General features: G+C 37.6%; 1 protein-coding gene across 1 annotated transcript; it reads left to right on the top strand.

Moving 5' to 3' along the window:
- Positions 1-23393, top strand: LOC114317995 (calmodulin-binding protein 60 A). The gene is made up of 7 exons (XM_028264809.2): positions 1-488; positions 760-850; positions 3268-3320; positions 3409-3899; positions 10210-10370; positions 22101-22307; positions 22402-23393. The coding sequence occupies exons 1-7, from the start codon at positions 415-417 to the stop codon at positions 23173-23175; spliced, it is 1851 nt and encodes a 616-aa protein (XP_028120610.2). The 5' UTR covers positions 1-414; the 3' UTR covers positions 23176-23393.
- The last annotated feature ends 2123 nt before the right edge of the window (positions 23394-25516 follow it).

Raw genomic sequence — 25516 nt, 5'->3', positions numbered from 1 at the left:
CCAGCACGGTTGTTATTGTTAACTCAATTTGGAATTTCCTACAAAATTCAACAACGTAGGCAAGTCACACTACAACTACACCACACCACTACAAGAAAGCGAGTGAGAGAGTGTTGGTCGGTGTGTTGGCGGGCTTTAATTTTTTAGTCTTCAAAAATAATAATAATAATAATAACCACCACACCGCGTTCCTTGGGGCTCGCCGACTTTTTATAGTCAAGCAGACTGAAATCACCAAAAAGTTGAGACAAAGTGTTCTTCTATATACTCCAAAACTAGTAGTAGCTTTGATCATCAATCATTTCAGGGTTTTTCTTCATCAAACCATTCTCTTCCCAAATCAGGTACTCAAAAGTTTTAACGCCCACAAAATACACATACCCTTTTGTGCTCTTTTTGTTTCTTCCCAAAGAGATGTCTCAGATTCAACAGTGGGAAGATCAGAATGACAGTTCAGACGATGAGCAGACTCGGGTTTCTTTTAGAAAGTGAGGCATTCTTTTCTAAATCTTCATTTTTCTTTGATAATATTGTGCACTGCTAATCTAGAATTGGAAAACTATGTGAAAACTGAACTGGGTTTTGCTTATTTTGTGAGAATTGCTGTTTTAAATGGTTAATATTGAGGACTGCTAAGCTAAAATTGGAAACTGGTCTGGGTTTTGCTTGTTTTGTGAGAATCGCTTTTGATCTTGTGAATTTTTTGGAAATTTTGTTGCCTTTTGTTTTGATTTATTGCAATTGTTCTTCATCTGACAGGGAGGAGCTGCAGGTTTTTGTGATCCGTATGGTTCACCAAACGGTCAAGGAAGCTTTAGAAAAAAATCTCACGCCTTTGATTTCTGGAGCTGTGAGTGCATTTCGTGGCAATTATTAAATTCAACACATGATTACACATATATCTATTAAGTGTGTATATACATTTTATCCCCCCGAAAAAACAGAAGAAGAAAAGTGTGTATATACGTGTGCAATGCACAAGCGCGCTTGTAAGGCACGGCTATTGTTGCCAAATCACGAATGGTGTCATTAATCATTTTGCTAAAGTAGTGAATCGTGAATCATATTGAATCATGGATTGTAAAATTCAATTTACTCAACATAATTTACTATGAAGCGTGGGTACTTCGAAAAATATGTTGTACCCATACCGGGTACTTACCGGTGTAGGGTACCTCGTATGTTACTTTTGCATACGTATTGGGTACACGAAACACATATCCAAATTTTTTCTTCTTAATTTTTGGCGTACCCAGACATACCTAGTATATATCCAAATCGTACTGTACCTTAGTTGAAATAATATTTTCTTTCACTACAGAAATAAAACTCTTTTCACGAGACTTTTTTTTGTTTTTAGTTTTATGCTTAGCATGATTTAAAATTAAACTATGGTTTGTAAGTTATTGAATGTATTGATATTTAATTTTGATTTATACCTTTACTTTTGCCATTATATGTTAATTATAGGTTGGATCTTAACAAATTAAACCATTTAATTAATTTTTGGATTAGTCTAAATTAAAAATAAATATTTTTTTACAAGCGTACCAAGCTGTACTTGTACCATACTTTTTTTGGATTTTATCGTATCGACGTACCCGTACCGTACGCGTACCTGTACCCATACCCATGCTTCATAGATAATATATAATTCTACATATATATAATTACATATATCAACATAATTGATCTCTTTTTTTATTTTGCAAAAATGTCATTGTTTCATGCTTTATGCAAACAAAATTGAATTGTACTGAATGACAAGATTCATTCAATTTAAAATTCAATAGCATGAATCGAATCATTTTGGTTGAAATTCACATTAAATCATGAATCGTAAGGTTCTAACAATCATGGGCATGACCGTATGTAACATAAAAAAACACACTCGGAGAGGGTGGACAATTAGTTGGAGCAGCGTGTGCTATAACAAAACTGACTGCAGAAGAGGGGGATATCGGCCACATTAAAATTACCTTATGGGGAATGTATGATGAACTCAATATGCAGATGACTTCTTCAGTTCTTTGTGTGCATGCGCACATACTTAAATACATACATTACTTTAGTTGAAGATATAAATGTATGCTGTGTGCGTTTATATGTGCCTTGTGTAAAGGATTCAATACACATATATTTTTGTGCATATATCTACATAGATACATAAATGTGTTTGTTTTTATACATGATTACAGGCATGAGTGTGTAAATGTTCTGAGTTTCTCAAAACTTAATGTTAAAGAAGAATTAAGGGTAATTCTGTATTGTGTTGTTGGACTTTGTGTATGCCCTTTCTTCACAACTAATACCGCTTTCTGAATTTGTGGTTCTGTTTAGTGTTACTGTGTGGTTAACATGGGATGGGAGTGAAATTTATATTACAATTATATTAATGTCTTAACTTTTGAGAAGGTTGCTCATCACACACTTTTATTTATTTCAAATATTAGCGACTCAAGTTCTTATGTCCTTTCCTAGTGAAGTGCTTGAGATATCCTAGAAAATTAGCAAATAGCGTATAGCCCTGCCGTTGTTTCTATTTAGTCTGTGGGGAGTTTGATAATATTTTGACCATCTTTATAGAATTTATGTTTGTGACAATGGACAATAAGAAGAATTTTTAGTTGCTAAAGTAGTTGATGAAATTCCACTATATGCACATTTTTTACTTCTCAAGTTTATTATCGAAAGGCAAGAATAAGCCAAACAACAGGAGACTTCCTCTCCACTACTAGATCAAAGCAGGACTCACTCACTCCTAGTCCTAGATCTCTACTACAACTACCATGGAATTTTAGTTTGAACCTTCATTCATTTCACTCCTTCAGCTAGTGTGGAATGTTAAATACAAATTAATGAATGTATGAAGTTGTCAACGCATCTGAATGTTTTTGGTTTTTCTAACTCCTCAAATGTTAGTTCATTAATATGGAGATATTTATCTGAACAAGGAACCAATCATCAGTATCCACCTGGGCAGTGATGCGAAACGGTGGTGAAAAATCGGTGGCATATAGCATTTCTCATTTGTCATTTCATAAATGAATTATAGAGAGAACAAGACTTGTGAATCTTGTATCCATGTCTTTAATACAAATATATCTTAGAGCACTCTGTCTCGGAGTTAAAGCAATAATTACTAATATAAACTAATGTGAGAAACTTTACATGAGAAACACATTATGTACCTTATCTAAGTCTAAATGTAATTGTAGAAGCAATCTATACACTACAGTATCTTATTAATGATTCATGACCTTTCAGGTCAGACAAGAAATTGAATTGGTGGGAGAAAAATTTCTGGCTAGCTTGAAGCAGTAAGAGATAATATTAAAGTAGTTTAAGTTTAATCACCATTATCAATGACAATTTTGCAGCTGACACATCCCTGTAATTCTCATTCAGGAGTTCTGGAAGTGGGATACATTCTGTGGAATCAAGAAGCTTCCAACTAAAGTTCTTAAACAAACTCTCCCTACCAGTTTTAACTGGAAAACACATTAAAGGAGAAGGAGATATTCCCATTGAAATCGCTTTGTTTGATACTATTACTGACCAACTGGTTAATTCTGGGCCTGAAGCATCAGCAAAAGTTGAGATTGTAGTTGTTGAGGGTGATTTTGATGGTGATACAAGAAGCAATTCGGCACTTGAAGACTTTAACAATAAGATTGTTAGAGAAAAGGAAGGAAGAAAATCTCTTCTTAGTGGAAATGTGTATCTGAATCTGAAAGAAGGCATCGGTTTTGTAGGTGAGATTTCTTTTACACATAATGCAAATTGGATGAAGAGATGTGAACTCAGGTTAGGGGCAAAAGTTGTGGATAATTTTAATGGGGCTAGAGTAAGAGAAGCACTGACTGAATCCTTTTTTGTCAAGGATCGCCGCAGCACCTGTAAGTTTTTCTGACTCATTATTTTCAGCTATATGCTTGTCAAGATCTGACTATTTGATTACTATCTTGAGTATCAAAATAGATTATAATTATGCTGCAGAAAAAGCATGTGATGTTATTGTATATAAAAACATTTAGTATTTGGCAAGAAAAATTTTCGACTCTGGGACAAAAGTGCTGAATGAAGTAGGATGTTGAAAAACATTAATATGTTATAGAGTTGTACCTTATGAAGAAACACTTGCACCTTAAAGAGAATGTGAGTGCAGAGAGAAAAATTGTCGTTGTATTTAGAAACACCCTTGACTCTCTAATAATCTTTTAAGCAATTTTCTTTTCAATGTACATAAGCAAAAAGTCTGAGAATATTAGGTAAGTAGTTTTATTGTGATGCCACTTTTAAGTTTTTTTCTGAATTAAATGACCATCTACAGTGGTAAAAAGAAAGAATTAAAGTTGAAGAAAGTTTGGATCGTTTGTTTTGATACCATATTGATGTAGGATAGATTAGGAAACTAGGCCCTAGGCTGTTTATTATTTGTGGCAGGGTTTGGCTATAGAAAGTTTCTAAAGTCATGGTTTTATAAGATGGAAGAAGACTTCTAGGTTTCTTGATAAGTAAATGGTCACATTAAAAGCTAACAGGCAGGGGAGGTTTGGGTTTATTTGAGTATGACAGGGTGTTCCATTTTTAATCAATTAATTTCCTTTCATAGTATTGCAATGTCTAGCTTAATAATGTGTGATTATTTATTCTCACTGCTTTCAGACCATGAGTTCCCCCCCCCCCCCCTCCTAAATTTGCTTGTTAACTGTTTTGCAGATTTCTTGTCATATACTTTCAAGTTTGTGTGAGAATATGCCTATATTCAGTATTCTCCTTTTTCTTTTTAGGATTAGGACTTAGTGCTCTATATCTATTAGAATTCTATATCAGTGATGTATTCATTTAGGATTAGGAATTAGTGTTCTATATAAGTGTTGTATTCTTTGTTCAATTAATTTAATCTAATATACAGTTTCATTCAGAAAACTTACATGATATCAGAGACTGGTTGGAAACCCTAGCGGCCATTGTTGAAGCTTTTCTGTTTCATTGAACTCTCTGGTTCAACCATGTGAATACGTACGACCCATCTTATTCGAGATTGGGTTCGGTTCATCTGGTCTTGGTTCGAGTTAACCCATCTGATTCGTTTGGTCTCTGTTCAAGTCGATCGTGGTTGATATCCCTTCTCACCAGACTTGCGATCCTGGTTTGCTCTTGTTCCTCTCGATTGATTGATTCCATCAGGTTCAGTCTCTCACAATCTGGCTTCGCAAGGTGGTTCTCTCTGTCGCGAAGGTCTCTCTCTCTCTTTCTCGATTTGGCTTCACAAGGTGGTTCTCTCTATAGCGAAGGTCTCTCTCTCTCTCTCTCTCTCTCTCTCTCTCTCTCTCGTATTGTTATTGGTATCTGTGTTCATCAGTATTTGACCCAGCTGTGCTAACTTTGGGATTATTACAATTTGATCCCTCTAATTAATTTGTTTTATTTATACTTGGACACCATAAACTTTGTTTTATTACAATGTCGGATACTAAAATCCAAGTCATTAAATATAAACTCACTGGTGGCAATTATGCCTATTGGGCCAGTGTTATGAAGAATTTTCTTCTTGATAAAAAAAAAAATGGGGCTATGTTTATGTTTCTGGTTCTGTTCCTCGTCCATCGGACCCGAAGGCGGAAGGGTATCTGACTTTTTCTGACACTTGGGATTGTGATAATGCCTAAGTTCTGACCTGGTTTCATAATTCTGTGGATGACTGTATTGGAATGATGTTTTCCAAGTACAGTACTGCCAGGGAGGTGTGGGATTATTTACTAGGTGTTTATTAGCAGTCTAACTTTGCCAAGCGGTATGAGTTAGAAACAGCTATTCAGAGTGCTCGTCAGCAGGATCAGACTATTCAGGACTTCTATATTGAGATGACCAGTCTCTGGGATCAGTTGGCTCTTATGGAACCACCTAGTCTCAAGATACTGGACGCTTATGTTGAGTTTTGGAAGCAGGGTCGTTTAGTGCAGTTCTTAACGGCTTTCTTCCTTCAGTATGAGGCTGTCCGAGGTGGCATCCTTCACCGATCTCCTTTTCTCTTTGTGGATGCTATTGTTCGTGAGCTCCTCTCCGAGGAAATCCATCTTAAGATGGCCAGTCAGACTCTGCCTCCTTCTGTCTTCTTGGCTTCTGCCAGGCCTCCCTTGTTATTGACCCCACCTCCTTATCAGCTTCAGGCCACTGCAAAACCCAAGAAAGGAACATTAGGGCCATATGAGTGTGCTTTCTACCATCAGAAGGGTTATTGGAAGAACAACTGTCCCAAGAAGGGACGTTAGCCTGCTCCGTCTTCTCAAACACAGTTTCGCGGTCCTACTTCGGATATTTTCAAACCTCCTGCCGCTTACACTGCATCTACTCCGGCTCCCGATATTGACTTAGCTTTCTTGACTGCTCAGGTTGCACAACTTCAGCATATCCTATCCAGCCTTCAGCCATCCCCTCTACCTCCGCTCTTACCTCTCTTCATTCAGGTTTGCTGGGGTCGTCTTCAGGTATCCCTTCTTCTGTTTGACTTTTTGATTCCGGTGCCTCTTATCATATGACTCCTCACATTTCCTTACGTCAAAATTGTATTTCCCCACTCGTTCCTATTACTATTAATACTGTTAATGGGCTTGGTATGTTTGTTCTGTCTATTGGGTTTGTCTTACCTTCTGCCATGTCTGCTGTTACTATTTCTTTTGTTCTTTATGTCCCTCAGTTATCTGTCAGTTTATTATCTATCAGTCAACTTGATGCATTTGGTTTTGATATTATCTTTTCCTCTTATGTCTATTGTGTACAGGATCGGGTGTCCAAAAAGCAGATTGGGACCGGCCGTAGAGTTGGAGATCTCTATGTGGTCGAAAGCTTGCATCTCCCCTTATCTACCTCTTCAGCTGCACTTTCCTCGTTTCAGTTAGACTCTCAGTCGAGTCTGTTTTACTTATGGCATTCTCGTCTCGGTCATTTGTCTGCTGACCGCTTACGGTCTTTAGCTTAGTTATGATTGTTGGGTAAAGTTTCTCCTAGTCAAATTGATGAATGTTGTAAACTTGCTAAAATGTCAGTTTTACCATTGAATAAAAATACATCTATTTCTGTTTCTCCTTTTTCTCTTATGCATACTGATGTCTGGGGACCCTCTCATGTTTTTACTAAAAAGGGTTCTGCATACTATGTGCCTTTTATTGATGATTGCACCCGTTACACGTGGGTTTATCTTATGACTCATAAGTCTAACTTTTACTAGATATACCGTACTTTCCAGTCTATGGTCACTGCACTGTTTGGGTCTACTATTAAATTATTGCGGTTTGACTTGGGTGGGGAATACTTTAAAACTGAATTCTGTGAATATTTGGCCAAATTGGGAACTATTCACCAAACTTCTTGTACTGATACACCTGTCCAAAATGGTCGAGCTGAGCGTAAATACCATCATCTCCTTGAGATAGCTAGGTCTCTCATTCTCTCTGCCTCCGTTCCGGCTCCGTTTTGGGGTGAGGCAATTCTTACTGTTGCTTTTCTTCTCAATCATGTGTCTATCCCCCTTCTTTCTGGTCGGTCTCCTTATGAGACTCTATTTTCTCAACTTCCTAATTATTCCCTCCTTCGTGTGTTTGGATCTGCTTGTTTTGTCCTTTTATCTCATAAAGATAGGACCAAATTTAGTGTCTGGTCTGTCCTATGTGTCTTTTTGGGTTATAGTCTCACTTAGAAAGGTTATCGCTGTTATGACCTTGTTTCCCGTCGCCTTTATGTCTCCTGCCATGTTGCCTTTCTCGAACGTCTATCTTACTTTCAGCTTCCTCCTCTCACCGCTCTAGTTTCCAAAGAGGATTTGGTTGAGATCCCGTCGGATGAGTACATCTCCATTGTTCCTCCTGAGCTTGTTCCATCTTCTCCTCCTGCTTCACCTCTGGTTGCTTCTCCTCCTTTGACTTCTTCTCCTCCTCCGTTGTTAGTTTATTCTCGTCGCAAGGCTCCTCCTCTACTAATTGTCTCTGCCCCTGCTGCTGACCCTCCTGCTTCTGACGACTCTGATCCTGCTGCACATCGATATCCTTCTCGAGCGCATCATCCTCCAAACAGATTGGGTTGGTCTAATATATATTTTTCTGCTTCCTATTGTACCTTTTTGTCTGCCATTCACTCTTTTGTAGAACCTCAGTCTTACAAGGAAGCATTCCAGGTTCCTCATTGGGTTCACGTTATGGAGGATGAGTTGTTTGCTTTACAAAAAACTAGTACTTGAGTTAGTTCCTTTACTTGCTGGTAAGAATCTAGTTGGTTGCAAATGGGTCTACAAAGTCAAGACTCATTCTGATGGTTCTCTTAGACTCATTCTGATGGTTCTCTTGAGCGCTACAAAGCTCGTTTGGTTGCCAAAGGTTTCTCCCAGGAGTATGGTATTGATTATGAGGAGACATTTACTCTTGTTGCCAAGATGACTACTGTTCGTACTTTGATCTCTGTCGTTGCTATTCGTTCTTGGCCTCTTTATCAAATGGATGTTAAAAATATTTTTCTTAATGGCTATCTCACTGAGAAGGTTTACATGCGTCCTCCCCCTGGTCTTCACTATTCCTCTAGCCAGGTTTGTCGTCTTTGGCGTGCTCTGTATGGTCTGAAGCAGTCTCCTCATGCTTGGCATGATCCCTTTCAGACTACTATTACTGAGCTTGGGTTTCATCCTTCTACTTCCGACTCTGCTTTATTTCTGAGACATGTCTCGGCTAGTTTTGTTGCTCTCTTACTATATATGGATGATATGATCATCACTGGCTTTGACTCTTTTGCTATCTCTGAGGTCAAGCCGCATCTCTTCTGCACCTTCGAAATGAAGGATCTAGGACCTTTGCAGTATTTTCTTGGTATTGAGGTGGCTTCTCTCCCAAGGGTTACTTTCTCTCCCAGGTTAAGTATGCTAACAAGGTTATCCATCGTACCGGACTTACTGACATTAAGCTTTTTGATGCCCCCATTGAGCTTAATGTGAAGCTCAACACTATTGATGATTTTCCTCTAAACGATCCTACGTTATATCGCGAGCTTGTAGATTGCTTAGTCTATCTAATAGTTACTTACCCTGATCTTGCCTATGCTGTCCATGTGGTTAGTCAGTTTGTTTCTACTCGCTCTACACATTAGGCCGCTTTACTTCGGATCCTTCGCTATCTTCGCAGTACTATCTTTCAGGGCTTGCTATTCTCTTCTACTTCTTCCTTAGATTTGGTGACTTATGCTGATGCTAATTGGGCTGGTGATGTTATTGCTCGTAAATCTACTTCTGGTTTCAGTATGTTTCTTGGCGATTTCCTAATTTCTTGGAAAAGTAAGAAACACACTGTTGTTACCCGTTCTACTGCCAAAGCTGAGTATCGTGCTATGACTCATGCTATTGCTGAAATTGTTTGGCTTCGTGGTCTCTTATTTGACTTGAGTGCCCTTCAGTCTATTGTGACAACTGAAGTGCTATTCAAATTGTTCATAACACTGTCTTTTATGAATGGACAAAACACATTGAGATTGATTGTCACTTCGTCCGTTAGCATCTGCAGTCTGGCTTTATCTCGCTTCCTGTTGTCTCTTCGACTCTGCAACTTGCTGACTTCTTCACCAAGACTCACACCACTGCTCGGTTTTAGTTTTTTCTTGACAAACTCTTAGTGTTTTCTGCTAAAACACCTTGAGTTTGAGCGGGGGTGTGAGAATATGCCTATATTTAGTGTTCTCCTTTTTCCTTTTAGGATTAGGACTTAGTGTTCTATATCTATTAGATGTTCTATATCTATTAGAATTCTATATCAGTGATGTATTCATTTAGGAGTAGGAATTAGTATTCTATATAAGTGTTGTATTCTTTGTTCAATTAATTCAATCTAATATACAGTTTCATTCAGAAAACTTACAATTGAACTCGTTGCTGTCAGCTTATTTATCTTATTTTGTGCCCCTGCTGCTATGGGTGGGAATGGTTTCACAATACCAAATGTGAAATTACAATTGTATTAATGTCTATAATTATTTGCATGATTATAGTCATGACTATGAAAGCTACCTTCCAGTGATATAATAACTTGTTTTTTTTCTATTACTTTCTTGCACGCCCAGAAGCTTATGAGACTGAAAGCAGAAAAGTCAGAGATAATAGGAAGTCTTATTAACTTATCATTAGTAGAAGCGTGATAGATACTTGAGTGAAATTTGAGTTTTCTGTTGCAGTGTATGTGAAGCACTACCCCCCACATTTGCATGATGAGGTGTGGCGACTAAAAAACATTGGCAAAGATGGTCCTTTCCATGACCGTTTGTGCAGTAAAAACATTAACACTGTGAAGGATTTTCTCACTCAATACTTCATAAACCCTCGAATGCTCCGAGATGTAAGTGTCAATTGCTTGTTCCTTGCATATTTACTTTTGCAATGCTTGCTAGTAGTTTACTTTTGATATTTTGCATTGAATAATTTTGTATTACTTAAATAACTTCTTTGGGTATACTATGACAGTAACTTACTAGTCCAAACTTCAGTGAAATTGAACAAATTGGTAATGTAAGAGAAGCTTACTACTGTAAACTCCCATGATAACAAATTGGTAATTTTAATGCACCTCTTTCAATTGATAGCTTTGAAAATTCACATTTGTTATCTATGTACTTCAATTATGCGGTGCCTTTTTTTCTTCTTCTTATATTGATTGAAAGACCCATGTGGCAACTCTTGGGACTCTGGTATAAGTTCTTCAATAATGTACATATACTCCATCAAACAAAGAAATTAGAGACATAAATTTTCCTATCTCTTGGTGGGTAGTGTTTGTCCCTATAGTTTATGGATAAATAGCTCGGACCAAGATAAGTGATTCTTGTTGAAGCAATACATGACTCACACTTAGTAGCAAGAAACTCTTGGGTAACATTTCTTACTCAGAAACTCGATTATGAGTTCTCAAGTAAGAAACTTGTAAGTTGTAAGAAACTCACTCCCAACTAATACAGCTACTCCCAAGCGTACAAATCTCAAATAAACAAATAAAAACAACTCAAACTTATTCTAATACTTTATATTTAACAAAGACAATTTGTAGTCAACATCAATCTATAATATTTATTTATATTTTAACACATACATTACAATTTACAACTAAGTAAACAGAAACAAGGAAAAAAAAAATTGTTAGGATATAATTATAAATTTTATATAAAATATAAACACGCTCATGTAGGTGCTCCCAACTTTAGAAACTTTTGTGCTTTCACTTTGCCGCCTCCACTCCCGCACTTGCTCTTGCTCTTGCTCTTGCCCCTACTCCCGCTCCTGCTTTGTGCAACTAAGCACCACACTTTAGTGCTAACATCAAAGCTTTCATTTGGTTGTGTAAGTTCAGCCAATAGAAGAGATTCCCCAAATCTTCACCGTGATCACAAATTTCACTCCCCTTGAGGATCGAAAAAGATTAGTCGACTACCCCACCATATAAGCAGATATATGAAAAGATTTATTTGGCTTATCCATGAATGAGGTAAAAGTCATGTATATATAATAGATTCATGATACAATTTAGGAAACGATATAAATAAGAAAACAATACTAAATCAGTGATTGACACAATCACAGATTATATATATAATACTAAAAATAAAAAAATTCTATGTATTCTATTTCTATATTTAACACTCCTCCTTAAGATGATGTGAAAATGTTCAACAATCACAGCTTGTCAATGGATGACTGGAAGAAGCCGAAAAAAACTCAACGGCTAGTCTAAATAAATGCTATCGAACAAATCTAGTAGTCTACTAAATAAAAAAGGCCAAAAAGTGCTTAATACATCAGCACCACACCCTAGAAAGGGAAAAAACAGGGACTGAATTGCCCTAGAAGAAATTGATCGGAATCAATGTTAGGACAGTTTAAAAGGATCAACTGATCGGGATCAATGTCGGGACAGTTTACGGGGTCATGCCGGATCGTTGTAAGAACTAGCCGGATGTTGAACCAGCAAGTGTGGCACATACATAACTTATGACGTGGTGTTAAACGATGATGACAACAGATGACTGAGTTCGTCAAGGGGCAGCTTATTAGAAGGTGAGCTAGAACAGCTTTGGTGGTGTGCTAGAGGGGGGGCTTTAGTTGTGCGCCAGAAGGGGCGGCTTAGGTGGTACGCCAAGGGGGCGACTTAGGTTGTGTGCCAGAGAGGGTGGCTTAGGTGGTTCACATGGTATATCACCATGCTCACCATGATATAAATATAATATCCCCCTCAAACTCAAATAGGTTTGAAGATAGAAACCTATTTGAGGTTGAAATAGACGAAAAGATAAAGTGAAACAAAAACACACACACACAAAAAAAAGATTGCTAGTAACAAAACTATGATAGAGATGTTTGAGATAGGAATAAACTAGTGGATATTTGAGATCACCACGAAGTGATATTGAAAGAAAATATGGCAGTGGAATGGGTTGAGGTCTGGCGGGCGGCTAAGGCAAGGCTGTCGCCCGCAAGTGAAGCAAAATTATTAGGTACTTAACCAACGCTTCGATACCAAAAAGAATGAAAATGATTATTTGGCTTACTCATGAATGAGGTAAATGCCATGTATATATAATAGATTTATGAAACAATTTAGGAAACGATATAAATAAGGAAACAATATTAAATCAGTGATTGACACAATTACAAATTATATATATAATACTAAAAATAAAAAGATTCTATGTACTTTAATTTCTATATTCAACAATATGTACTAAAATAGGTGGAGTTGCTCCGAGATGATTTCTTCCCATGAGTACTTACACTTCACCATGTAAATTCTTTTGCTATCAAAATGCCATCTGATGTATCAATAGTTACGCAATGAGTGTTATTTTGGAGAATTCCAAGATTAGGAAATGATTAGGATATCATCCCCTATTTATATTAATGAAATTAATAATTACAAGGGAAGTTCTAAGGCATAAAATAATTACAAAACAATAACTAAAATAATAATATATTATTCTAACACTTCCCCTCAAGCTGGTGCGTAGATATCTCTCATGCCCAGCTTGCCTAAGATGCCATGAAATGGCTTACTCCCAATGCCCTTGGTGAGGATGTCAGCAAGTTGTTCACCAGACTGCACAAAAGGAGCACATATTGTGCCACTAATAAGTTTCTCTTTAATGAAGTGGTGATCAATCTCAACATACTTTGTCCTGTCATGTTGAACCGGATTGTGAGCGATGTTGATAGCGGCCTTATTATCACAGTATAAACGCATGGAGTTCGTCTGATCAATACCTAGATCACTTGACAATAACTTGATCTATAAGAGCTCACACACCCCTTGTGCCATAGCTCTAAACTCAGCTTCTACACTTGACCTGGCAACCACATTCTGTTTTTTACTCCTCCAAGTAACTAGGTTGCCTCCAACAAAGGTGCAATACCCTGAAGTCGATCTCCTATCAGTCACTGATCTAGCCCAGTCAACATCTGTATAGGCTTCCACACGAAGATGATCATACTTTGAAAAATAAAGACCCTTACCAGAAGCAAACTTTAAGTACCTCAAAATTCTCATGACAGCCTTGAAGTGAATCTGATTAGGAGCATGCATAAATTGGCTAACCACACTGACAGCAACAACAATATCAAGATGGGAGTGAGATAGGTAAATGAGCTTTCCCACTAATCGCTGATAGCTCCCCTTGTCAACAGCTGCTCCTCCTTTATCATCCCTCAGTTTCTGATTGGGTTCCAGTGGAGTGTCACAAGCCTTGCAACCAAGCATCCCAGTTTCCTTTAACAGATCAAGCACATTCTTCCTCTGTGAGATAAATATCCCATCCTTGAAGCGAGCAACTTCAATTCTCAGAAAATACTTTAAGCTCCCCAAGTCTTTGATTTCAAACTCACTGGCTAAATATTTCTTCAATAGAGGAATTTCCTCATTATCATCGCCCATAAGAACTATGTCATCTACATAAATAATAGTGCTGTAGTCTTACCAAGTGGGGAATGTTTCATAAATAATGTGTGATTTGCCTGACTCTGTTTGAAGCCATATTTAAGCATAGCCTGAGTAAATCTCTCAAACCAAGCCCTTGGAGACTGTTTAAGACCATGTAATGACTTCCAAAGCTTGCATACTTTGCCTTTTGTTTGATGATCCTCAAAACCAGGAGGAATGTCCATATATACCTCTTCTTTGAGGTCACCATGGAGAAAGGAATTCTTAACATCAAACTGATGAAGTGGCCAATCTAGATTAGCTGCTAGAGAGAGAAGAACTCTGACTGAATTCATCTTAGCCACGGATACAAAGGTCTCCTGATAGTCAATGTCATATGTCTGAATGAACCCTTTTACCACAAGTCTAGCCTTGTAACGCTTAATAGAACCATTCGCTTTGTGTTTCATAGTATAAACTCATTTGCATCCCACAGGTCGCTTGCCATTAGATAACCCAGTCAATTCCCAAGTGACATTCTTCTTAAGTGCTTTCATTTCCTCACTCATGTCAAGTTTCCACGCAGAGGTAACAAGAGCATCCTGAAAATGGTTAGGAATGCTAATAGAGGAAATATTTGACACAAACGCTCTATATGAGGACGACAAATAAGAGTATGACACAAAATTGGAGATAGGATGTTGAGTACAAGATTGTACACCCTTTCTCTTGGCAATAGGAACATCAAGATCAATGGACTCAAAAGATTCAAAGTTACTTGAACGCTCATCAGAAGAAGGAGATAGCAGTGAGGAGCAAAAGTGGTCTCATGTATCTAGGTAACTTTCTGTCTGTCTTTGTGCCTAACATATACTTGCCCTTCCCTATCCTTGGTGACATTGGGTTCTGTAGGCCCAGTAGGAGATGGTGGTGCAAGAGCAACTGGTTCCACAATAGGAATCACAGGAATTACTTCACACCAAGGTTCCTCGTGAAGGAAGGACTGGGACACCGGAGAGGGTAAGAAATAGGACTGGGACTCAAAGAATGTGATATCCATGGACACAAATCACTTACGAGAAGGAGGGTGGTAACACTTATACCCTTTATGAGTAGGAGAGTACCCAAGGAAAACACATCTGAGGGAACGAGGGTCCAACTAACCACGAGTAGGAAAGTGATTATGGACAAAACAGACACAGCCAAATATTTTTAGAGGAATAGAAAACAAGGAGGCGGAATCTAAGAGGACGTGAAGAGGAGCCTGTTTGTGCAAGACCTGGGTAGGAAGACAATTAATAAGATGGGCAGCGGTGAGAACAGCGTCACCCCAATAGGATCAAGGCATACTCATAGAAAAAAAACATGCACCGAGCCATATCAAGAAAATGGCGATTCTTGCGTTCTGCCACCCCATTTTGTTGAGAGGTGTTGGTGCAAGAGGTCTGATGGATAATGCCATGAGTAGAAAAATATTGTCCTAACCCAGAATCTATGTATTCACCCTCATTATCAGAACGGAATATTTTAACAGTGGCCCCAAACTGAGTACAAATCATCTTATGAAAATTGCGGAACACAGAGAACCTCACTCGTCTTTCATGAGATACACATAAGTAGTACGAGAAAAATCATCAATAAATGTAACAAACCAGCGATGACCTTTCACAGACACAACACGAGATGGACCTTAGACATTAGAATGTATTAATGAGAAAGGAACTAAACTTTTATTAAAACTGAGAGCAAAAGAAGCTTTGTGTTGTTTGCCAAGATGACAAGACTCACAAAGAAATTCAGATACATTATTTGAAAAAACAGATGAAAATAAGTGCTAAAGTAAATAAAAAGAAGGATGCCCAAGACGCCTATGCTACAGCCATATATCATCTGTGGTAGTAGGACTCTTGGTGGAAGAATGAGCAAGCTTGTCCGGTTGATCTAGGAAGTAGAGACCATTTTCTACACTACCACTACCAATACCAATTGTCCTCGTGACAAAGTCTTGAAAAAGACAATAATCAGGAAAAAATGTCACACTACAATTCAAATCCTTTGTAATACGACTTAAGGATAGCAGGTTAACAGAAAAATTGGGAACATGGAGAATAGAAGAGAGAGATAAAGTAGGAGTGACATGGACTAAACCCTTCCCAAAAATAAAAGAAACAGTACCATCGGCAATCCTAACTTTGTCTTAACCTAAAGAGGGCGTATAGGCAGAAAAAAAGTCAGAGGAACCAGACATATGATCTGAAGCATCAGAATCAATAATCTAGGGAAAAGATGAATGCGACAGGAAAACACAAAGAGAAGAGGCTAAGTTACCTGAGCGAGAGAACGACGAGGAAGATGTACTAAGAGTAGTAGAGGACCGACGGTCCAGCAATTGACGTAGAGCATCCTCAAGGTCATGAATAGTCATGCCAGAGAGACCATCAGAAGCCGGGCCAACGGAAGCAGAAGTAGAATCAAGTGTATCAACGGCACTAGACTGATGAGCCCGTGGATAGGAGCTACGTCCTTTAGACTGGCCTGACCGACCTCTTCTAGAACCAGACCGCTCACCTCGACTCCCAGATGGAATCCCATGAAGCTTCCAACACGTCTCACGAGTATGTCGCGGCTTCTTACAATAATCACAGAATACAGACTCCTTGGTGGCAGACGGAGGGATGGTAGTGAGGCTAAGGCCATCTCTAGAGGTAGAGAGTAATGCTGAGCGGTCGGTAGAGACCGGGGACATCATAGCAGACCGACGACTCTCCGCATTCTGTACATAGGCAAATGCCTCTTGAAGTGAAGGAAAAGTGTCCATACTCAGAACGCAACTCCGAACCGGATCATACTCCACATTGAGACCAGCGAGAAACTTGAAGACCCTTTCCTGTGTAATGAACTTCCGGTGCCCGATTGAATCAGCAGTGCAAACAGACTTATAATCCTATAGGTGATCGAGGCGTTTCCAGCCATTGGTGAGGAATGTGAAGTATTGAAGAACCGTCTGCTCCCTCTGAACAGAGTTCTCAATAGAGCGGCGTAACACAAATGCCTGTGAGAAATTCCTTCGCGGGAATAGGTGGTCGCCACAATATCCCAAACATCCTGAGCAGTCTCTATAAATAAGTAGCCCTTGCCAATGTTTGGCACCATCGAATGAATAAGTCAACCCATAATCAAAGAGTTGGTAATCTCCCATTGGTCATAACCCGGGTCAGTTGTGCTGGGTGCCTGTATCCGGTCATCTACATACCTCATCTTCCCTCTGTTCTTCAAAAACATAATCAAACTCTGCGACCACGCGAGATAGTTCTGGCCATTAAATAGAGAGGTAGGGATTTTAAGAGTAGGGTTGGGGTTATCAGCCATAGTAGTAGGTATAGGGAAACTCTCACTCCTAGGTGTCGGAAAAGCAGTGGACACACCGGTGAAATCTGCCATAGATACTATACTATCGAACTCTCAACAAAACTAGTGCCAATCACAAACTCGGAAGGTGGAGGAATACAAACACAATGACCACTAAGAAAATTAAAGACTTAAAAACTCATCAAACCTTCTTTTTTTTCCTTACTGTAATTTTTTTTTTTCCCTTACTGTATTTTTTTTATTTTTTTTGGCGTTAAAGATTAAAGAGAAAAATGAAGCAGAGGTTGAGTTGAATACAGACCACAAACAGAATGTAACTCAGCGATACATTATCACGTAACTCAGTTATACATTATCACGAAGGGAGAACAATGACAACAGAGACAAACGACAGGAACAGACGACAACGATGCACCATTTCGCGTCACTCACCGACAACGCTAAGGCCAGGAGGCATGACAGGGCTAGGAGAGCCCTATGCAGCCGAGGACTGGCTCTGTGGTGGCTTTGAGTTTGACGACTGGCTCTATGAACTTTGAGTATGACGACTGGCTCTGTGACGAGAACCAGAGGGGTGTGACAACTGTATGGGTGAGGAATTTAGGGTTTAGGGTTAGGCTTTCATACCATGTTATTTTGGAGGATTCCAAGATTAGGGAATGATTAGGATATCATCCTCTATTTATATTAATGAAGTTAATTATTACAAGGGAATCCCTAAGGTATAAAATAATTACAAAACAATAACTAAAATAATAATATATTATTCTAACAATGAGCTATAGTGATTTTGGGGATTGAGTTAGATAAACATGGATTTAGAGAAATTTATTGATAAAGATGTTTGATCAACATGATATCAGATAGTTTTAGCAAAACTTAGATTAAGCTGACTACAAATGGATTTTGTGGAGAGTTAAAGATTTAGAAAAGCTTCCAGACTTAGAAATTTTAGAAGGTGATAAAAAAATAGTGAAAAAGATCTTAGAAGGTGGTGGACAATGTCTTAGTTGCAATACATGACTCACACTTAGAAGGTGGCGGCGACAACCCGTGTGGTAGCTTTTCATTAACCAGCTTCTAAAATCTCTCAGAAGTTGTTTAATTTCCCGTGAAGAATCCTTAAATTCAATGACTTGATTTCCTTGACACTCTTACCAATCATTGCATTTATAATTCCAGCCTCTTTACTTTGTATTTCAAAAGCCATCCACCCAGAAAGGCATTAACTTTGCTTCCTTTAGGGGTATGATCAACTTCTTCCCTGAAAGGATGTAAAGTCAATGTTTTCTTACCCTTTTGAAATAAGTATTGTCTTTAGTGTGGTGGACAATTTCTTTATCATATAACCATGGCATCCCTAACATTATTGCTGCACCTGGATTTTGATTCTCAATTGTTTTTAGGAAGAAAATCAAAGGCTAATGTAACAAGAAATATTTTCCGACAGCGGACTTCAAGATTTATATTTTATTTGAATTAGAAGTTGCCACCAAACATTGAATTTGGGTATGCTAGGTCACCCCAAAATCAGTTTTTCAAGAAAGTAGTTTTGAGTTATTTTAAAAAAGAAAAGAAAAGAATCATGCTAGTTAAGCATGTTTTACTATGGTGACATCCATTTTGGTCTATGTGAATCACGAACAGATTCAGGGAAAGGGGGGGTTTGTTGCTACAAGCTTACGAGTGGGGAAGGTATTAATAGTACTGAATTCTCTGAATATATGAAATGATAATAAGAATTTTGCCAGAGATGTATATAGGGTGTGACGTCTAAGTCGCATGCAAGGTATGCAAAGAGTGTGTCAATCACAGTTGAGTGTGATAGTGTACAAGGGTAATAGTATGCAAAGATGTGTGTTTGATCATATATTCGGACAACTAGAGCTATATGGGGCGAAATAATAATTATGAGCAATAAAATGGTGGGATAGTGCAACAAGCTGCAACCTCATTAAACCTTCGACAAAAATCAAGGAGCATGTCCAAAGGGTGGAGCTACATTCGGTCGAGTTGGGCAATTTCTCTTACCTGTAGTTTGAAATATTTTTTCCAAATTGCCCCACTAAATTTTAAAAATATTATACCTATGATTGTAAAATTTATTTTCAAAACTACCCCTATTATTTTTTATTTGTATCTATATGCTAAATCTAAGGAGAAATGTTGAGACGTTTTTGAATATTTTCATAGTTGTTATTTAGTACATTCGAACATAATTGGTATCGCTTTTTTTTTTTTTTTTTTTTTTCAAAGGGCAGAAAAATGGAAATCGACACAAAAACATGTTTGATAAACTATTTTTGAAAATTGTTACTGTAATTTTTTTCTGAATACAACTAAGTTACATGGATGCAGGTACGGGTGTCAGGTGTGGGTGCGTATCTAAGGATCGGACACTTCAAAATTAAAAATTGGAGATACGTGGATATGGATCTAAATTTGGATACGGGTACGGGGATACGTTAAATAGTTATTTTTTAAAATATTTTTATTATACGAAGATGAGTTAAAAAGTTAAGAAATAACAAATTTTGTTAAAAAAATAACAAATAAAATATAAATAATAAATAAAAATTATTTTAGACATAAAATAAATTACATTATATTTGATAAAATAAATTATTTTTATTTTAAACATAAAAATTATAATATTTATAATATACAATATTTTTTTGAGTAAATATTATATAATATGAATACTATTATATATTATTATATTAATATATCATTTATAAATAAAAACTAGAGAAAGAGAAGGGAAAGGAAGAGAAGACGGTCAAAGAAGAAAAGAGAGAGAGAGAGGAGAAGAGCAGAAGATAGAAGAGACAGACAGAGAGAGAGAGGTCGAGACCAGAGGGGAATCAAAGCCCTAGGGTGGAATCGGCTATGAGATGTTGATTTTCAAATCTCCTTCGATTCGGTCTAGTTCGCGACTAGGGTTCGCACTTCGATCGTGCCTCGCGACTCGCCTTGCTTCGCAAAGGTGAGTTTCAGCCCCCTCTCTCTTTCTCTCTCTCTCTTTCTCAACAACCCTTCTTCTTTCTCCTCTCATGTTAGCCGTGTCTAAGAAAACCATGCCGAATCCGACACATATCTCACACCCGAACCCGTGTCGTGTCGTGTCGTGTCGACACGGGTAATCTGCCCTAAACTGGAGAGTCCATGTAACACAGGAATACAATACTTCTTTAGGAAACACTTTTAAGTTGATTTTTGAATTTTGAAGTTTGTTTTTGCATAAAAATTGAAAATATGTATCTTTTTGAATTTTTTATTATTTTCTTTTTAAAAAATGAAAATTGAAAACGATACCCAACATGGTCTATCTACACATATTTATGGTTTAAATTAGGACAAACTTAGGAGATCATTTTTATTAGCGCTTAAAATTATTTACCTTTTCAGTTGTCAAATATAATGCATGGTTCTAGGTACTGGACAAAAAAATAATAGCTCTGCCTTTGAGCACGTCTGCCCCCAAAATTAAAACAATTGAAAATCAAGTAATATATTAGGAGCAACTGCTGAAGATAATGATTTGTATCTTGACTCTCTTGAACATGCACCTTCTTTCTTTCCATATACAGCGTAGAAAGTGGAACAATTCTTCTATACATCACCTCACTAGTCCACTATAAACATAATCCAGTGAACCCCAAAAGGGTCAAAAGCAGACAACCATATATCTGTAAGCACAGAGCATTGCAGCGAAAGACAGTGGACAAATTTATCTGCTGCTTTCGACCATACAAATGAATTGAGAAGTTTACCCCTCATGAGTGATGGTGGCTGGGGTGGCCGGAACAAAAGGTGATCTAGGAAGATGGTAGACGCTTAGCTAGCCAGGGACCACCGGAGCTGGATGTGGAAGAGGAGAGAGTGGGGCACTCTTTAGAAGAAACAGGGTCACAGCGGAGATCTTCTTATCCAAGGAAAGGAAAGAACTCCTTATGGCTCCACTCTTCAATTTGAAAATATAAAGTAATCTCCCCGACAATATCAATGCCAAGATTGGTCAATGATCTTCTGTCTCAACTATATCAAAATGATCTTTGATAGTATCAAGAACACAATTCACTTGCCATGACACAAATGTCAGGTATATGAGATGTACACATCAAGTTGTAGGTGCAGGTTGTAGGTCGTGGGTATATCACGTGTCTTGGCAAGATCATCTAAGACTGGTCAAGTATACTCACTTGGGAATGTTGATGATTTCTCAACTGTGGCCTCCAAACCACAAGTCGTTCGATGATCCCGAGTGGAGATCCTAGATCCTATTTGTAGCCTAGGTTATTCTGGAGTGAAGTGTAAGTTGGGAACTGCGGATCGTGCGTGAAGCTAAGTATAAGTTGGAGATCCATGGATTACATATGACAGTGGAGTGAGGTCGTGGAGATGAGATCCTTGAAGTGAGATCTTAGAGGTGAGATCCTGAGAGTGAGATCTTGGAGATGAGATCCTATTGATGTCACACTTAGTGCCTAGACTTAACAAGATATGTGGAAACTCGTCATTGGCCTATGTGTTGCCTTGCAAAGCTGCCTTGCAAAGCTGTCACATGGTGCCAACTGACTTGCAGGAAAGTGACATGGAGTTGATGTGGCGGTGCCAAGTAATGATATGGACAAATATACCTACACCTCTACACACCAAATTATCAATCGTCAAAGTCTTCTCAAAAACGTCTGTTTGTGCAAAAAAAAAAAATTGCTTGTTCCTCAAAGAAAAAACATTATTTTAAATTCCTCCAATTGGCAATGTACTAACAATACTCATCTGTTGAGACTTGTGCAGATTCTTGGAACAAGCATGACTACTAAAATGTGGGAAGTTACTGTGGACCATGCTCGAACATGTACACTTGATAACAGGTTGCACCTCTATTTTCCTATCAATTCTCAGAAAAAGACTGGTGTGGTTTTTAATGCTGTGGGGCAAGTGATGGGACTACTTCTAGATTATTGCTACATTCTAATTGATAACCTCCCTGAACTTCAAAAGGCATGCTTCTCTTATCACATAAATCTTCATTCATTGCTAATTTTCTATCTCAGTCATTTCCAACCCCTTTCTGCTTGATTTGATTTGATATCAGGCTGATGCCCACAAGTTGGTGTTATCTGCATTTGAACACATGGACAAAGTAGTGTCTTTTGACAATGAGACTTCTATGCTTGCCTTTTGGCGGCGACCAGCTTACTCAAACTCACCCTGGTTGGAGAGTCTTGGTGGCTGTTATGTAGACACTGATGATGGATATGACCACATACAACCAAGTACCTCTTCCCACGCCAATGAAGTATTCTCTTTTGATGTTGAGACTTCACTTATGCACGACTCTTTGCAATTATCCTCTGCTGCTTATACATCAAACTCACTCGGTTTGGAGAATCCTAACAGTTTCAATTTTGAAACTTCTCACTTCAATGATGAATGTATCCAACCAAGCACCTCTTCTCCGGGCATCAGTTCATTTTTTCTATCTTATGGAAGTACAAGTAATTGGAATGAATATGGCTTGCATGGAGCTGGAAATGAGGATCATTTAGATGACCAGGCTTTTGGTTCCCCAGGAAATTTCGTTAACCCCTTGTTCTGTTATGCAGAGTCCATAAATCAGTCCTGTGAGGATGAGCATTTGCCATCTTTTGACACTGATCATTCTGTTCAATATCAGAACTCAAATTTTGAATCCCAGGGTGATCTGCAAAGCATTGTGAATGGTTTTCTGCCCCGTGCTGCTGTTGCTCGGAGAAGTTGGACACTGTTGTTTGGTGTGCTGAGATGGTATTCAAGAAGGAAGATTGCCGCGTTGAAGTTTGTTTCTTCAGAAAAGATCCATGCTACAAAAAAGTCGAGAATCTACTGAATGCTTACATTGAAGTGCAAAGCATAAACATTGGTATGCTCTTGGTTGTCTGTATAATTATAGGATGTATTTTTTTAGTGCTAAGCATAAGAACTGCTATGCTCTCGGTTGCATGTATAATTCTAGGATATGTGCTGCCCAATCGAAAATTGTGTGCAGTGTTAAGACTTTCATTAAATGTACAACTTGTTTTGAGGTTCAAAGCTGTTTGCTAGTGATATTAGTGTGTGCTCTTCTTTTGACTAAATTGTCGGGCATTGTTTGTTGCACCCATTCTCCCACTCTTTCGTGCTCTCTACCATCTCTTCAAAGTTCAAACATTCAGGAATGAGCTGTCACTCCCACTTCATACTAAATGTTTATAAAATACACATTATATATATAATTTATTTACTAAATGTTTAAAAAAAAATTCACCAAATATACCAAACTAAGTTATATGTAAAAAATTGTAAGATGGAATCTATCCCAAAAGAAAATTTTATCACTAACTTCAATTAAAAAAAAGCATTACAAAACCCTTTTAATGCCCTTCTTCACTGTGATTTTGTATATAAATTTGAGTCTAGTTTTTCATTCTCCTAGACTTTTTTAATGTTACTGACGCTATTTGAAGTGAATTTGTGAATAAGTCCTGGATTTTTCCTTCTCCATAGTTATTTTCATGGATATCAAAGATTAGGGTTTTAATTTCACATAAGGGTTCAAACTCTCTGAAATTAGGAGGGGGGGAGGAAGTTGCGTTGAGTTGAGATTGAAAAAAAATTGGCTAACCCTAAAGGATAAAAATCATGGTGCCGCCACTGTCTAAAAGTAAGGGTTTGGTATGGTGGATGACATCTAAAAGAGGGAGGGGTATGTTTGGAGTTCCATTCTTCTTGTCTCCAAAGGAGTCTCTGTAGTGTATACACACTGGCCAAGGGCTCTCAAACACAGCTAGTAAGTGGAGTTGTATTCTTAACCAATTCAGCCAAGTTTACTTTCATGAAATGCCAATTCACCTCACTTTGCCATGCCCAGATTGATGTTGCGCCTTTGTTACTGACTCGCCAAATTTTCTAACACTGTTTGCACATTTTCCTACCGATATGTGCTAGTTATCATGTTGAAGAAGGTTTTAAGTCTGGAACAAAAATGATTGGTGCTTTGGGAAGAGACTTGAAGAGCTGTAAGGCAATGTTGCCAACTACCTAACTTTTGCTGAATAGAGACCGCAACAACAGGTATGCAACTGTAAGGAAAAGAGAGATGTTTTCCAATTCATGTTGTCAAACTTAGTAGAATGCTCGTGGATGATATGCATAGAGTGCTCATACATACACGGTGATGTTGGATCAAGTTTTTGTAACCATCAAGAGAATGTGTGGGAGGTCCTGTTGTTAAATTCCATATTTGAGTCTCATATATGCAGTGATTTGTTGCTTTTCCTTTTCATCTTGGTCATTGTTCTAACTTTCGAAAGATGGTTAGCACAACAATGTTTGGTCTAATGAAAAATTTGTATACAAGTCATTGTTGAGCTATTTATTTGTGCCCAGTGAGCCTAGCATGTACTATGATTTAAATTTAATGGTAAAACTTGAACCCATGCATTACACCCAGGGGCAGAGCTATCAAAGGGCCAGGGGTCACGTGCCCCCTTAGGTTTTGCAATTTTTTTTTTTTTTAAAGCAAACATAAAGAAAATACTTTAAATAAAAAAAATTGTAAAAATATTATTTTAAATGTCAATGATATTTTTAAAATAATAAGAATAATAATGGTTATTTTGAATGAAAATAAAGTGATTACGATATTATTATCTTTGAAAATTTCAACGTAATGGTGATATCTATTACTATTGACATGCAAATATAATTATCTTAATAAAAATATAAAATTTATTGAATTATTAGTTACATTTGACATGTAGCGTGCATTCACTATTACCGCGTTTGGTTGAGGGATTTGGAGAGAAATTTGGAAAGGGAAAGGGAAAAAGTGTGAAATTAGGTGAAATGTAGGTATATTTTATTCACATTTTACCTAATTTTTCCCTTTCCATTTCCAAATCTCTCTTTAAATCCCCCAACCAAACACAACATATGTGTTTCTTTACTATTGGTTGGTGATATCACATGTTAATGATAACGTGGTATAACTATTATATTGAATTTTTACGCATATTTTGTATAAAAAAATTACTTTATCATTATATATTTTATTTTAAAACTTTATATCCATAACTTTTTTTAATATTGTCCATGATACACTAATTACAAATAATATTTAGCTTATTTGGTTCTAGTTTTCAAAAAATAATTTTCAAAAATTTCTATATTTTTATTTTCCGTATTTTAAT

Source organism: Camellia sinensis, chromosome 15 (genome assembly GCF_055761805.1).
Source record: "Camellia sinensis isolate YWXY chromosome 15, ASM5576180v1, whole genome shotgun sequence".
In the NCBI taxonomy this organism is placed as follows: Eukaryota; Viridiplantae; Streptophyta; class Magnoliopsida; order Ericales; family Theaceae; genus Camellia; species Camellia sinensis.
This window is presented reverse-complemented; position numbering and strand designations above follow the sequence as displayed.